Consider the following 12,758-nt stretch of genomic DNA (forward strand, 5'->3'; position numbering starts at 1 on the left):
AGCAATGACTCCTTATAAAATCAAGAAGAAATGCAACGTTTTAGGCGCTCAGTCAATCGACGCTTAAGACTAAAATAGCAAAAAGGTTTGCTGCTTTTGATTGTTTATTTATTTGCTTTAACAAGAGGTGTTTGAGGTAGTAAGATTCTTCAAGTCAATTTTTAACACCTTGAGTAGCTGATGTAGGCTAAAAGATATCAATTGGAAAATGTTTAAGACTTCTTTTACACTAAAATAAAAATTAACTTACGTTTGTTGCATTCAGCTGCGTACTTCTGCAATTCGCACAGACTTTTAAACTTCTTGATCTCCAGACTGCCCTCCTTGCCATTGCAGTCGCATGGAGAAGGATTGGGGAACTTGGCCACCACAGGCCATCCAAGGAGGCACTTTCGCTTGATGAACTTCTGGCACACACCTTTCTCGACCGGAATCAGCGCTGAAAAATAAAGAGTAAGCTTTAACTAAATATAAGTGATTAAATATCTAAATATCCTACGGGTCTTTCCAGCATTTTCCCGCCGATCACTCTCCTCGGCCAGAAGACAACCGTTCTGGAAGACCCGGCACACACAATCTTCGAGAGCCCAGGCGTGTTCCCGCCAGTAGATCTGGCACTTGGTGGTCTGCTCCACCGGATTTTGGGGCTTAAGGATGATTGTGGCTTGCGCCACGCCCACTAGGATTGCTGCCACAAGGATAGTGTTGATCATCTTAGAGGATTAATGGGGCAATTACTAAAACTGCTTGAGGCTGTGGCTGTTGTGGCTGCTGTGCAGCTTTTTATACTGCTCAAAAGAAGAAGTTCCACTGTTTGCCCAGATGTATGTTGGGTACGAATTTATTGATAGGCGCGTAAACAATATGGCGATAAAATATTTATTCAATACGTAGGAAAATTCTGTTCAATTCGTTGGGGGAACTAAATTTAGCCAGCATGACAGCTTTCTTTAATGATCCCTAATAGGTCAGTAACCAGTTTAACCCGCTTTCAAACCCCTAAACGGCAGCCCCATAAAAAAAGCCGAAAAAACCAACAAAAACCCACTTAAAATGTTGTGGTATAAATACGTGTACACCTTTCCGGTTTTCTCTTGGTTAATAATTACACACTGTTGTCATTAGCTCATTAGAGGAGTCGTAAAGGCAAAGTGCCGGAAAAGCAGATAAAACAATGGCAAACAACTCAATTAACCCTTTTCCGCCCAAACCCCAAACGGCTAGATTATGATGATGCTGCTTAGTACCAACACATATATACATATATATATGATAATATAATAAAATAATAAGTGAAAAGTGTCAGTGGAGGGGCAAATCCTGACGGGTCTCGTATGTAATTACTTCAATTAAACCATCTGTGACAATTGCCGCAGCCGAACATGAAATTCAACTTTACTTTTGAAATTCCCAATTGAGTTGAGGCGCATTATCCTGGCAAGCAACCGCATTTATCTCCCTCCCTCTTCCAGGACCACCAGGACAACCAGGGCAACGAGGACAACAACAACAACCCCCAGGAGCGTCGCGTATATTTACCTTTGACTTACCTTTACCTTTTACCTTTGCCTCGACTGCTCCCCGCTTTTAATGGGGTGACATTTATGGCACTTTATCAACTCAAAAGTCAATAATACCAGCCAAGTATCTTAAATGTGGCTTAAAACGCACACGAACTGCCATACGAAGAGGAAAATCTTGAGAGCAAATGAAAAGCGGCCCGGATGAAAATTGCAATGCGATAAAAATAAAATTTTAAATTTATGCCGCTTATTGTCAATTCTCGGCAACAGTAATTCAAGACTTTAGGGGGAGCTAATGCCTTTCAGCTTTGTTCAAAGGAATAAAATGGCAAAAATGTAAAAAGTACATTGAAAAAAATATTTTTTCAATCTCAAATGCTTAGCAAATTAGCTTAAATATTATTGATCATTTTTATTTTATCTGTAAGTCTTTCTAACATATTTATATGTTGATTTTTTTTGTATCATTACAGAATCATACAGCTATCATAAATAATCTTTGTCAACTATCCCATATTTTAAAGAATTATAAATAGTTTTCTTTAGATTTCCCTAATGTCTAGTCAATATTGGTTGTAACTGGAACCCATTCATAACTCGAAAATGATTGCTGGTGAACTTATTTCTCCCTGTACAACTCTATAGCGAAGTGCCTGATGGAAGTCCCAAGTTTGTTATGACAACTGAGAGACATTTGAATCGAGCACTTGGAGGGGGAAACTGCGGCAGGGCATTAGTCGAATGGATCCCCCAGGATTAGCCAATGAGAGTGGATTTTCCCCGTCGAAGCCACCCGCTTTTCGCCACTTTTGGCCGCTTTTCGCCACTTTTGGCCGCTTTTCGCCACTTTTGGCCGCTTTTCGGTATTGTCTTTAGACTGCTGACAGCTTGTGGCCCAGGGAATTTCCGCGCTGAGAAAAGTTTCGCGTAATTAGGAGTATAATTTGCGAGCCAAGTCGGCTTTTTGCCGCTGACAACTTGATTACGTTTCAACAACATTGTAAAAGTTAATTGCCAGCGCAGCCTTAAAGCTGATGAGCATTTATCACCCCGCCGAGCAAATATCCATCCGTCCCACCAAAAACCTGACACACTCCTCGCGTGTTATGCAAAAACAGGGCAAAAGCCAAAAGACACGGAAAAAGTGAGGCATTCATTAGGCCTGACACGGTGGTGGCTCAGGTGGTGCGGCGGTGTGGTGGTGCGATGGTGCGATGGTGGAGCGTCTTGTTACCACATTTTTCAATTATAGCACATTTCCTGCCCTCGGTTTACGTGAGTGTGTACGTATTTGTGTTTTTTTTGGCGAGGGGACCTGGCGCGGCCCCTGATGAAGAGTTATTTCGTTTTAATTTGCCAACCGCTGCGAAATGTGTAAAAAGTACAAGAATAAAATAGCTCTGTTTGCTGTAATGCGCAGGTGGAGAGGCAATCTCTTATCGGCATTTCTTATCGCGGCCATGCGAGAAAATACAAAGCGCCGAATTCCTGCTCTAATGAAGCCAGCGGTTCAGAGGTCACAGCCGATGCAGCTAATTAGCTGCCGCTTCATTAAAATAAGTGTCCAACTAAAAAATACATGGCTGTAGTTTCCACTGAAAAAATGTGTCACTAATTATGTATCCAAACTATGCATGTGGCTCATATCCTCATGCATACAGGATTTAATCTGATTGTATGATATATCTCTAGTTGATTTAAAATATTTCCTAAAAATACATTTAGCTAACTATCTCAAAAGTGTAACTTTTAAATGATTTCATCTCATAATTTTTCTCCGTGCATAGATGAGGAGCTGGCCGGAAAGGTCATTTAGCGTGGCCAGCAAAAATGTATTGTTAAAAGCCGCTAATGAATTATTTACTGCCCATTCGGCTGTCCTCTGCCAGTCGGGGGAAACATGGGGGTTCTGGAAGTCCACGCATAACTCAACCAGTTCACACCCTTAATTAACTACCTGCGTGTTGGTCGAAAATTGCGTGTGGCTTTGCGGCGGAAGGAACTGCTTAAACGGAACGGAGTTATGTTTGTGAAGCATTTAAAAAGAAGCGTGTCTCTGGCGAAATATCACCACATTTCAATTACCATGCCCGCCGATCCGATCCCATCCGATTCGGGCGCAAATCTGTCGATTACAATAATAATAACACCCTCGCATCCATCAATCAAGTGCATATGAATAACCATTTTAATCACTCCGAATTACGCAGCCGAGCGCACATGATGAATTGCATATTACGGCCAGGAGGGGATACCAACCGCAATATCCATCGCTATATATAGCTCTGTATATGTGTTGTGGGAGTACAAACGCATTCACTTAACAATCACTTTTGTTTTATTGCGATTTGCCAGCCCAGACACCAACAACAACGGCTGGCAAAGCGAGCAATTTCCACTTGGGATAACTTGTGAGCAATTGCAATTGCCGCCGGAGCCAGGAGCCAGGAGCAGGCCATATAGACATGGCCATATACATGCTGGTGTACCAGGGAACACCCGAAGAAGACAATGAGCTGTGCCAACCGAATTGTTGTGGTGCAAAAATGCGGCATATGTGAGGCGGGCAGAGGCAATCGAGGACCAAGGGAAGGATATTGCAGCACCACGATTCAGGGCTTCAGGATTCAGGACTCGGGACTCAGGACTCAGGATCCAGGACATAGGAATCAACTACGGAACGATTTACCAAGAAAATGAAAATTTATTGTCGGTAAATGAAAGAAAGCTCTCCCACAAGTTCGCATCGCTTCGTTTCAGTTGAGCCCAGTTGAGTAGTGTTCGTTGGCAATCAAGGTGCTCTTTGTTGGCCAAAAGGCAACTATTCGCAGTGCGTCTTCTTACCACGCTGCAGAAACAGAAACAAAAACAAAAACACAAGAGTGCCACAATTGCAGTTGTCTATCGCCCACTGCCATTGTTTCTCGAATGGACCCAAATTTGCGGCTCAGGCGGTTTATAGCAACTTGCAGCTACACAAAAAATAAGGATTCTTTTTAACAGAACTTAAAGCCAATTTTCTATGCTTAAATTAACTTTAATTGTTTTATTTTTTACTTATGCGGTAGTCATATATCAAGCAGTGGAGTGCAGACATATGAGAACAATTAACATTTTGAATTTATTAAAAATATTGTATCTATCGTGAATTATGGACTAAACTTTTGTGTGGCCTTCAAACCGTTTAATTGCTTCTCTTCTTATAAATCACTGCTAGAAACTTATTTTACCCGTTACTCGTAGAGTAAAAGGGTATACTAGATTCGTTGAAAAGTATGTAACAGGCAAAAGGAAGCGTTTCCGACCATATAAAGTATATATATTCTTGATCAGGATCAATAGCCGAGTCGATCTGGCCATGTCCGTCTGTCCGTCCGTCTGTCCGTCCGTCTGTCCGTCCGTCTGTCCGTCCGTCTGTCTGTCCGTCTGTCCGTCTGTCCGTATGAACGTCGAGATCTCAGGAACTACAAAAGGTAGAAAGTTGAGATTAAGAATACAGACTCCAGGGACATAGACGCAGCGCAAGTTTGTCGATTCATGTTGCCACGCCCACTCTAACGCCCACAAACCGCGCAAAACTGCCACGCCCACACTTTTAAAAAATGTTTTGATATTTTTTCATTTTTGTATTAGTCTTATAAATTTCTAACGATTTGCCAAACAACTTTTTGCCACGCCCACTCGAACGCCCACAAACCGCCCAAAGCTGCTACGCCCACACTTTTGAAAAATGTTTTGATATTTTTTCATTTTTGTATTAGTCTTCTAAATTTCTATCGATTTGCCAAAAAACTTTTTGCCACGCCCACTCTAGCGCCCACAAACCGCCAAAAACTGTCAGTGCTGAAGACTCCTTCGCACTTTCACTAGCTGAGTAACGGGTATCAGATAGTCGGGGAACTCGACTATAGCGTTCTCTCTTGTTTTTTAATGTTATCATATAGTTCATATAGTTATACCACGTTTTTAACTACCTTTTTATTTTCAATAAACGAGAAGTACATATTTAACTTACACTTGTTTTCTGTACCAATCGAACCAAATTGATGAAGATCCCTGACAAATTCAAATTCGATCTTACAACCATTTGCCCCACAGACTGAGTGAGCACATAGGAGGCTAGCCCTGCTGGCCTTCGCTAATGGAGATGTTGGCCAGAAATGATAATGGGCAAAACATTTAATGCACGTTATTGCCGAACCAAAAAAGCAATTTGAGGCTGCGCGCTGCCCGGATTTGGCCAAGCCCTCAGAACGGGGCTAATGCAGTGAAATATTTATTGAAATTGTGTGCTCCCCGGGGGCCAATGCGGCACTGCCTGCTATTAGGCGGGAATCGGGGTGGCATGGCGGCTGGTCCTTATCCGAAATCCGACATTTTGGGGAGGGGACTTGGCCACTGAGATGGGGGTTATCTTGGCCGGGGTTGGGTTGGGACTTGTGGGAGGCGCTATTTACGAGTCTCTGCTTGGCACTTTCGGCATTATTGCCTGGCCAAATGTTTGCGCCCGATCCATAAATATCCCAGATCCGAGAGTAGGGCGAAAACTTTTCGCACGCCACTCACTTCCATATAAATTACGCACATTAGTGCAATTAGTGGCAACAAGAGCCAAAAGGACCGAAAAGGTCTCGGTTATTCACCTGAAAGAGGCTGCGAGCTCTTGAACTCCCAGGGACTCTAGCGCTCTCACGGCGCGTGCACTGAGAAAAATACCACCCAAAAGATAAACTTGAGGCATATATTTACGGGGTGAGTTTCACTTACATCTATGGATGATTTTCCTTGTATCAGCTCAGTTTTATTCCAAGTGCACCGCATTCGAGTGGCACTTGAAGCGGCAAGAAGCATATTTACCCTCTTGTTGCAGCCAAATCTGGGTAAATATTTGTAGCAATTATGCAAGCGGAAGTCGATACGGATATGGATACTTGTGGCCGTAGCACCGAACCCTCTATACATATAAAATATACTTTTGGTTCCCAGCCCAACACGTGCCGCAAATGCATGACAACATAATTATCGCACGCTCGTGGGCGCGTGCTTGAGGGGAAAATGAGAGGGGGCGGTACGGATTGGGTATTTTCCACTTGAGTTTTTCCGCTCCGCAACTCTCGGCAGCCCTACAAATTCTGGATTGTTTCAATATAATAAGTGGGCGTGTCCGCAAAGCCCGATGACAGCAAACAACATCGGTAATGGCAACAACATCGCCACGCGTCTGAAGCGTCAAAAAGCCGTTGATTATATAGCAGCAGACCTGCTGGCTCCTAATGGCTATGGCCGCCCTTGTCGGGTTTTAAGCCCTTAATGGCCACTTGATGGTTAAGGTAACCAACTAGCGGGCGCTGGAGTGGGTGGGGGCATGGTCTGATGCCTGCTGTCTGATGCCTGATGGCTGATGCCTGAGCGCATCCTTTCATCCAACTGGCGTGTCCTTCGAGGGCAGACTGTCCGATTGGATTAGCACACTAAGCGTAATTAGTGGGAAAATATTAGAAGATGGTGCATCAAATCATTGGTATGGAAAGCCCGCGGATCAGTTTCGGGATGTCCTCGTTAATTAAAATAGACCAGAAACTAAAACACATCAAACGAAATTGGTAATCAAAAACCGCAGAAAAAACAAAGTGTGGCATCCGGAAAATGCCATTAAAATTGCATGACATAAGCCCGTGCACCAGGACATTCGTCCTACACGGATAAAAATTACACCGAGCAATCTTAAAAACAGAATCCAAAATTTAAATTTTTATATATGCAGATTCGGAGTCAAATGTCTTTAATCCGTTATAGTAAACATGTTGCACGAAAATTACAAGAAACTAAACCTAACCTCGTGGGTTTTAAAAAAAGTATTAATTATAAAATAAAAAAGCTGAGGTGCTAAATATATTTTATGAGCCAAACTATATTTACTAAAGCTGTACAACTAATTTTTCCAAGTGACCCCGTTGGGATCGAACTGTTAGCATAGAAATGACTAAAAGCCGTGCGATACAAATTATTATTGGTTCGTCAAGCATACAAAAAATGTTTCAAATTTGAGAACGTCCAACCAGATATCTCCATGGACAGAGGCACATTTTTTTGGGGCGTGGCTGGGGGAAACGGGATAAAAAATACTGTGGAAAAAATGTTTTTATCTGGCCAGGCATGTCAACGAACCAGCAGCCAAATGAATATGGAATGCTCTGTATGAGTGGCAGATTTCCTAAATAATTTGTGGGCGCACTCGGATGGCTAGATTCGGATGGGGGGCGTGGATGAGGTGGAGGGCAGGTGGAGAGCAGGTGGAGGGCAGGTGGAGGGGCTTCATCCGTACCTGGAGCTGCTGCTTTATCATCTTGTAACGTGTATCCATTTCGAGTCTATCAAAAAAGCATTCACCTGGCGTCCGTCCCCAGGACCACGCCCACACCCACACCCGGCGCCTCTTGATCCGGCAGCTACATAAATCAAATCCATTTCCCGAGCACCAGTTTTGGCCAATTCTTTTGCCATGGCCGCCGGCACATATTACGGCATTTGTTGCCCGTTTTTCCACCTCTCTCCAACGTCTGTTCTGCGATTTCCTTTTCCCTTTTTTTTGGGCCAAGCTGTCAGCGAAAATGCTGAAAAATGGCAATATACCATTGATGAAAGTAAGCTGCCTGCTTGTTCCGCATAAAAAACGACCGAACATGGAAGCCCAACCATGACGCATTGCAGTGCACCGCCGAAATCTAAGCAAGGCAAGGCCGGTGGAAAAAAGAGCACAAATCAGATACGAGTTATACCGGCTAAAAAAAGGGGGAACATTAACCAACTGGTAGGGGCGTGTCACCTCACAATATGCCAAAGTGAAAAGCTGTGTTAGCCGTGTTTTCCGCCGCTCGCATCTTTTTCTGGGTGCCTTCTGCTGATTAATTGAGGAATGTGCCCCCCAGCCAGATGACAGTCAAAAGCCAGCCGGTCCACGAGAAACCCATTCAAGTCATTCGGAACATGGGTAATACGCGGGGAACTACCTGCGAGCCGTGTGCTAATTAAAGCTAATACACGCGGCGTATGCGTAATTTTTCTGGTAATATTTCTGGTAATATTTCTGGTAAAGCAAGCAATAACAATACCGTATTGTTAACAGAATGGACCATAATTTTAAATAGCCAAGGCCTCGAAGGCGATCTATAGGAAAATGATGGGGCTGGATACACTTCATTCAGTGGGTTTATTTAATAATTGTAATCAAACTTGCCTAACCTTAACAAAATAATACAATCATATATCAATAGTTAGACTTCCTTATAAAGTGGGTGAGTTACCAATAAGCCGTAGGACCAAAGGAAGTGGGACTACAAGAATGGGCGTTGTTAGTTTAATCTTGTCCCCTAACGATCTGATCTATATGTGGAATAGCGATAGCGTAATGCTCTTAGATAGAGCAGCCATAACAAGCATAAAACAATTGCCCAGGCCGCAGTCACATGGCGTCCGTGGAAAAATGAATTACAAGAGCGCAGGGCAAGAAATGACAACAAAAGTGGATCCAGAGCCAAAGGCAATGGGGCTGTTCTTTTCCTGTATTTCCAAGTATTTTTTTCACATTTTGTGCCGGTGCTTTTTGCGGGGCTTGTTGTGCGGCATTATGCGGCAACTGCATTGTTTATAGAGACAGCCTCCGGGCTACCTGACTACCCGACTTTGTGCATTTTTTAATGGATTTCAGGGCAAACAAAAAGCCAGAACATGGCGCATTGAAGTGAAGAATTCGCACTCGCGGTCTTAAACGCATGCGGGAGTCGCTGGCGAGATGTGGGTGGTCCTCGTCTGTCAAGGCTGCTATTTGTTGGGCGAAATGCTGTTAGCAGCAGGCAGGACTTCCGCCTACAACCCCTGTTGTCAATTTGGCCAAAGTGGTTTTTCAGTTGCTTTAGCGTGAAAAAAGGCGAACAATTGAGGGCTGCGGGGGCGGCTGGGGTAGCTGAGGTAGCAGGGGCAGATGGAGCTGCCTCCGGGTTATTCCAGCGGATCCTTTGACAAATTGCACTTGTGCGGCGTTTTAATCACTTAGGCCAGAACGCCTACATTGGCCCTATCTAGGCGTCTCATTCTATTTACTTAATGACAGCGAAAAGTGGCAGCCGGCGACGCCTTGAGATTCCCATACGCCTCAGCGCCAAACAGCAAGTGCTCCGCGGATTTGTCATTCCACCCGCGGTGCAGATTCTGCACTATCCAAATTGCACTAAACGAAATTATTCGAAATCAAGACACATTCCCAGAAACAGTTTGCTTCTATCAACCACTCACAAATACACAGCTTACTATTGTTAATTATGTATTGCTACATTAAAAATGTAACTATTCCTAACTATATGGATCCTCAATATACCAATTTATGTATAACATAGACAGAATGCCTTTTGTTTTGTAAATAGTTTTATAAAGAAATTCTTAATTTAAATAAGTTTAATGAGTTTCAATGCCAAGTCAGTTATTTATAGTGTTTACAAGAACACAGTGATCTTTGACTGAAAATGGCGCCCTCCAAGAAAAATCGTAGAGAACACACACGAAGAAGCTCAAAATAACTTCAGATACTCCCAGGATCCTTGCGGTACTTTTATCGCTGTGCACATCCTTCGTCCTGCGTCGCTGGCCTTGCGCCCATTGAAGGAACTCGTAGTTTCATTAGACTAAAACGCCCGGTGCGTGCGAGAGTGTGAGTGTGCCGAGCTTTTGTTTAAGGGATTTGCCTTTTCAGTGAAATTTGCATTTGCCAGCGCCATTGAAGCGCGAACAATTGAACGGCTACGGCCAGAAAAAACAAGAAAAATGAAATGTATGTCCTGGCCCAGCTGTTCTCTTTTGCTCTCGTGCCATTGTCCCTTTGTCTAAGCCGTGCGCCAAAAGGCGCGCAAATATCTTTTGATTTCTTTGCCCATTCAATGGAAAAAAAGACGCACACTTTTGATAGCTTTCATTTATGACTACGCGAGGGCGGGGTATGGAAGATGGGCGTGGCACTGCCAGTCATCAATCAAAAAGTGCGCAAAATCAAAATGCCACGGAGTGGGATACGGACTCGGATTCAGATTCCTTTGACAGAATTCGTATTCGAAATGGTCTAGTAGCAGCTGACGTCACTGTTTAAATAATGCTATGAGTATATCTTACATTTGGGCATAAAAAATCAATCAGTTGTTCTATTTTAATGTCATTGCATTAAAGTTCTAACAGTCACTACTCAAAATGCATCTAATTAGCCTGTTTTAGCCAAATGCACTCCCACCTCCGCTCGCTAGCCAAACGTGTGGCTATTAATCATTGAGAGACAATCATTGACAAATACAAGTTAATTACTTTCCATTTTAGAGTGGAAAGCCGAGCAGGAAGTGTCTCGGATTTATCACAGAGCAAATTAATTGAAAGCAACCTACCCTTAGTGGGAAAGTGGGGAGCAGGACACACAGGATAAGACAGGAGCAGTGCACTTCGAACGAAATACACTACCGGTGCAACTGACAGAGGGCAGAGGAACCCAGAGACATTGGCAACCACAGGAATTATACCAACTTTACACGTTATAGCGACATAAGTCAGCCGGCGGATGTGGCAACATATGTCGCTAACTGCCGATTGGGGTGGCGCATCCCGATCCTGATCCTTCAGGAATCATCACCCTTCACCCATCGGCCATCACCCATCACCATCACCCATCCGGGCACACCCAATCTCCAACCACCAACAGACCGCCCACGCAATCAAATAATTCTGAATCATTAGGTTTTTTACGGACGAAGGGGTGGCAGACGTTCTCTATTGAGACATTTAGCTCAACTGGATGTTCATTATAATCCACTCGGGGCTTACTCGAGGAATTACACAGGCAGAAAAATTGGATCTGCTACTCCAGCGACTTACTAGCTTATCCTTTAGCCAAAAGCGTTTCACAGTTCATAATGAAAAGTTTGACATCCGTTATCCTTTCTTATATTAGTACTAACAGTTTCACTTTTATACTAAGTGGCCGTAAGTCGATTTTTCCCAGTGTAAAACCCATTGGCCGTTGCACGTTGGCCGCGTTTTCCCCAAGGCCACCTGCCCCCGCACTACCCGCTGCTCTATTATTAAATGCACTTTTAATCTTGGCTGCCCCCTTCGTCCTGCGTCCTGCGTCCTGTGTCCTTCATCCTTTCCCAACTGATGTTCGCTTTCAATGATTTTTCCATTTTGCACCCTCAAATGGCGAACGATTATCACCCTTAAATGGTACTTTACACACACAAAGAATGCCAGGCATTGAATAGAATTGAACCGGTGCCCGTTTGTCCTTCCCCCCGGAGTCTCAAATCAGTTGAACTGCTTGGAACTGCAGGACTCGGAATCGGAGAGACTGGTCCTGCACTGGAAACAAAGTAGTCGTGACCAAGGAGAGAGGGGTGTGCGAGTGTGTGTGTGAGTGTGCTTTTATAGTCCTGCTGATATCATATGAAAACATTGGTTTGGGACCTCAAGTCGAGTGTGTATATCCCCGGGATTAGTATGCGATGTTTGCTTAACTTTTCGCCGTGATTTCCCATTCCCATTCCGGGGAGCGGTGATGAGTTGGTCAGGCAATAAGCGGGGAATTAGGAAAACGGGTGCGGGAAATGGCTTATTGTAATGAAAATTCAGAGCTCTGCTTGGATTGCAGATAAATGTGCACCCATTTGTCAATCAATTTGAGGGTTATGCCTTAAAAATACTAATCTGAATTAAGGAGGTGTTTCCATTTCGGAAATAAACCTCTATATGTAGTTTGGAAGTACGGTGGAACCACAGACTTATTTTCTAAGATGTAAAACTTTTTCGATATTTCGGAATGTAGTTTCAATGGCAATTAGACCCCGGTTAGTAAGTTAAGACCTAATTGGGACCCTGCTTTAGTGGCTTTCCATGGATGATCAGCCTTGTCATCCTGCATTCATCCAGATAGGACCAACTTTTGTCAAGCCATTAAATGGCAAATTACTCACTCGTTGTCTGGTGTCGATTAAATGAACTCAACCCACCACGACAACTCCGAATAAAAACAAAGAACTCCCTTCGGCCTCCTCTGCAATTCATGAGCTCACAACTCACTATACATCGCATCCCTGCCGAGCAGCAGTCACAATTACACGCCGCAGACCCTAAAAACACAACTTGCCATATAAAAATCCTGCCTGATGGCCGTACATAGATGGATGGGTGGTTGGGTGGTGGGGTGGT

At 43.7% G+C, this 12,758-nt stretch overlaps 1 protein-coding gene across 1 annotated transcript; it reads right to left on the reverse strand.

The window, feature by feature from the left end:
• Window positions 1-161: 161 nt before the first annotated feature.
• LOC122621897 (salivary glue protein Sgs-5) lies at window positions 162-713 on the reverse strand. The gene is made up of 3 exons (XM_043799913.1): window positions 500-713; window positions 251-439; window positions 162-187 (listed from the first exon to the last, which is right to left on the reverse strand). The coding sequence occupies exons 1-3, from the start codon at window positions 711-713 to the stop codon at window positions 162-164; spliced, it is 429 nt and encodes a 142-aa protein (XP_043655848.1).
• Window positions 714-12,758: the final 12,045 nt, after the last annotated feature.

The sequence above is a fragment of the Drosophila teissieri genome, chromosome 3R, assembly GCF_016746235.2.
Source record: "Drosophila teissieri strain GT53w chromosome 3R, Prin_Dtei_1.1, whole genome shotgun sequence".
Lineage (NCBI taxonomy): Eukaryota > Metazoa > Arthropoda > Insecta > Diptera > Drosophilidae > Drosophila > Drosophila teissieri.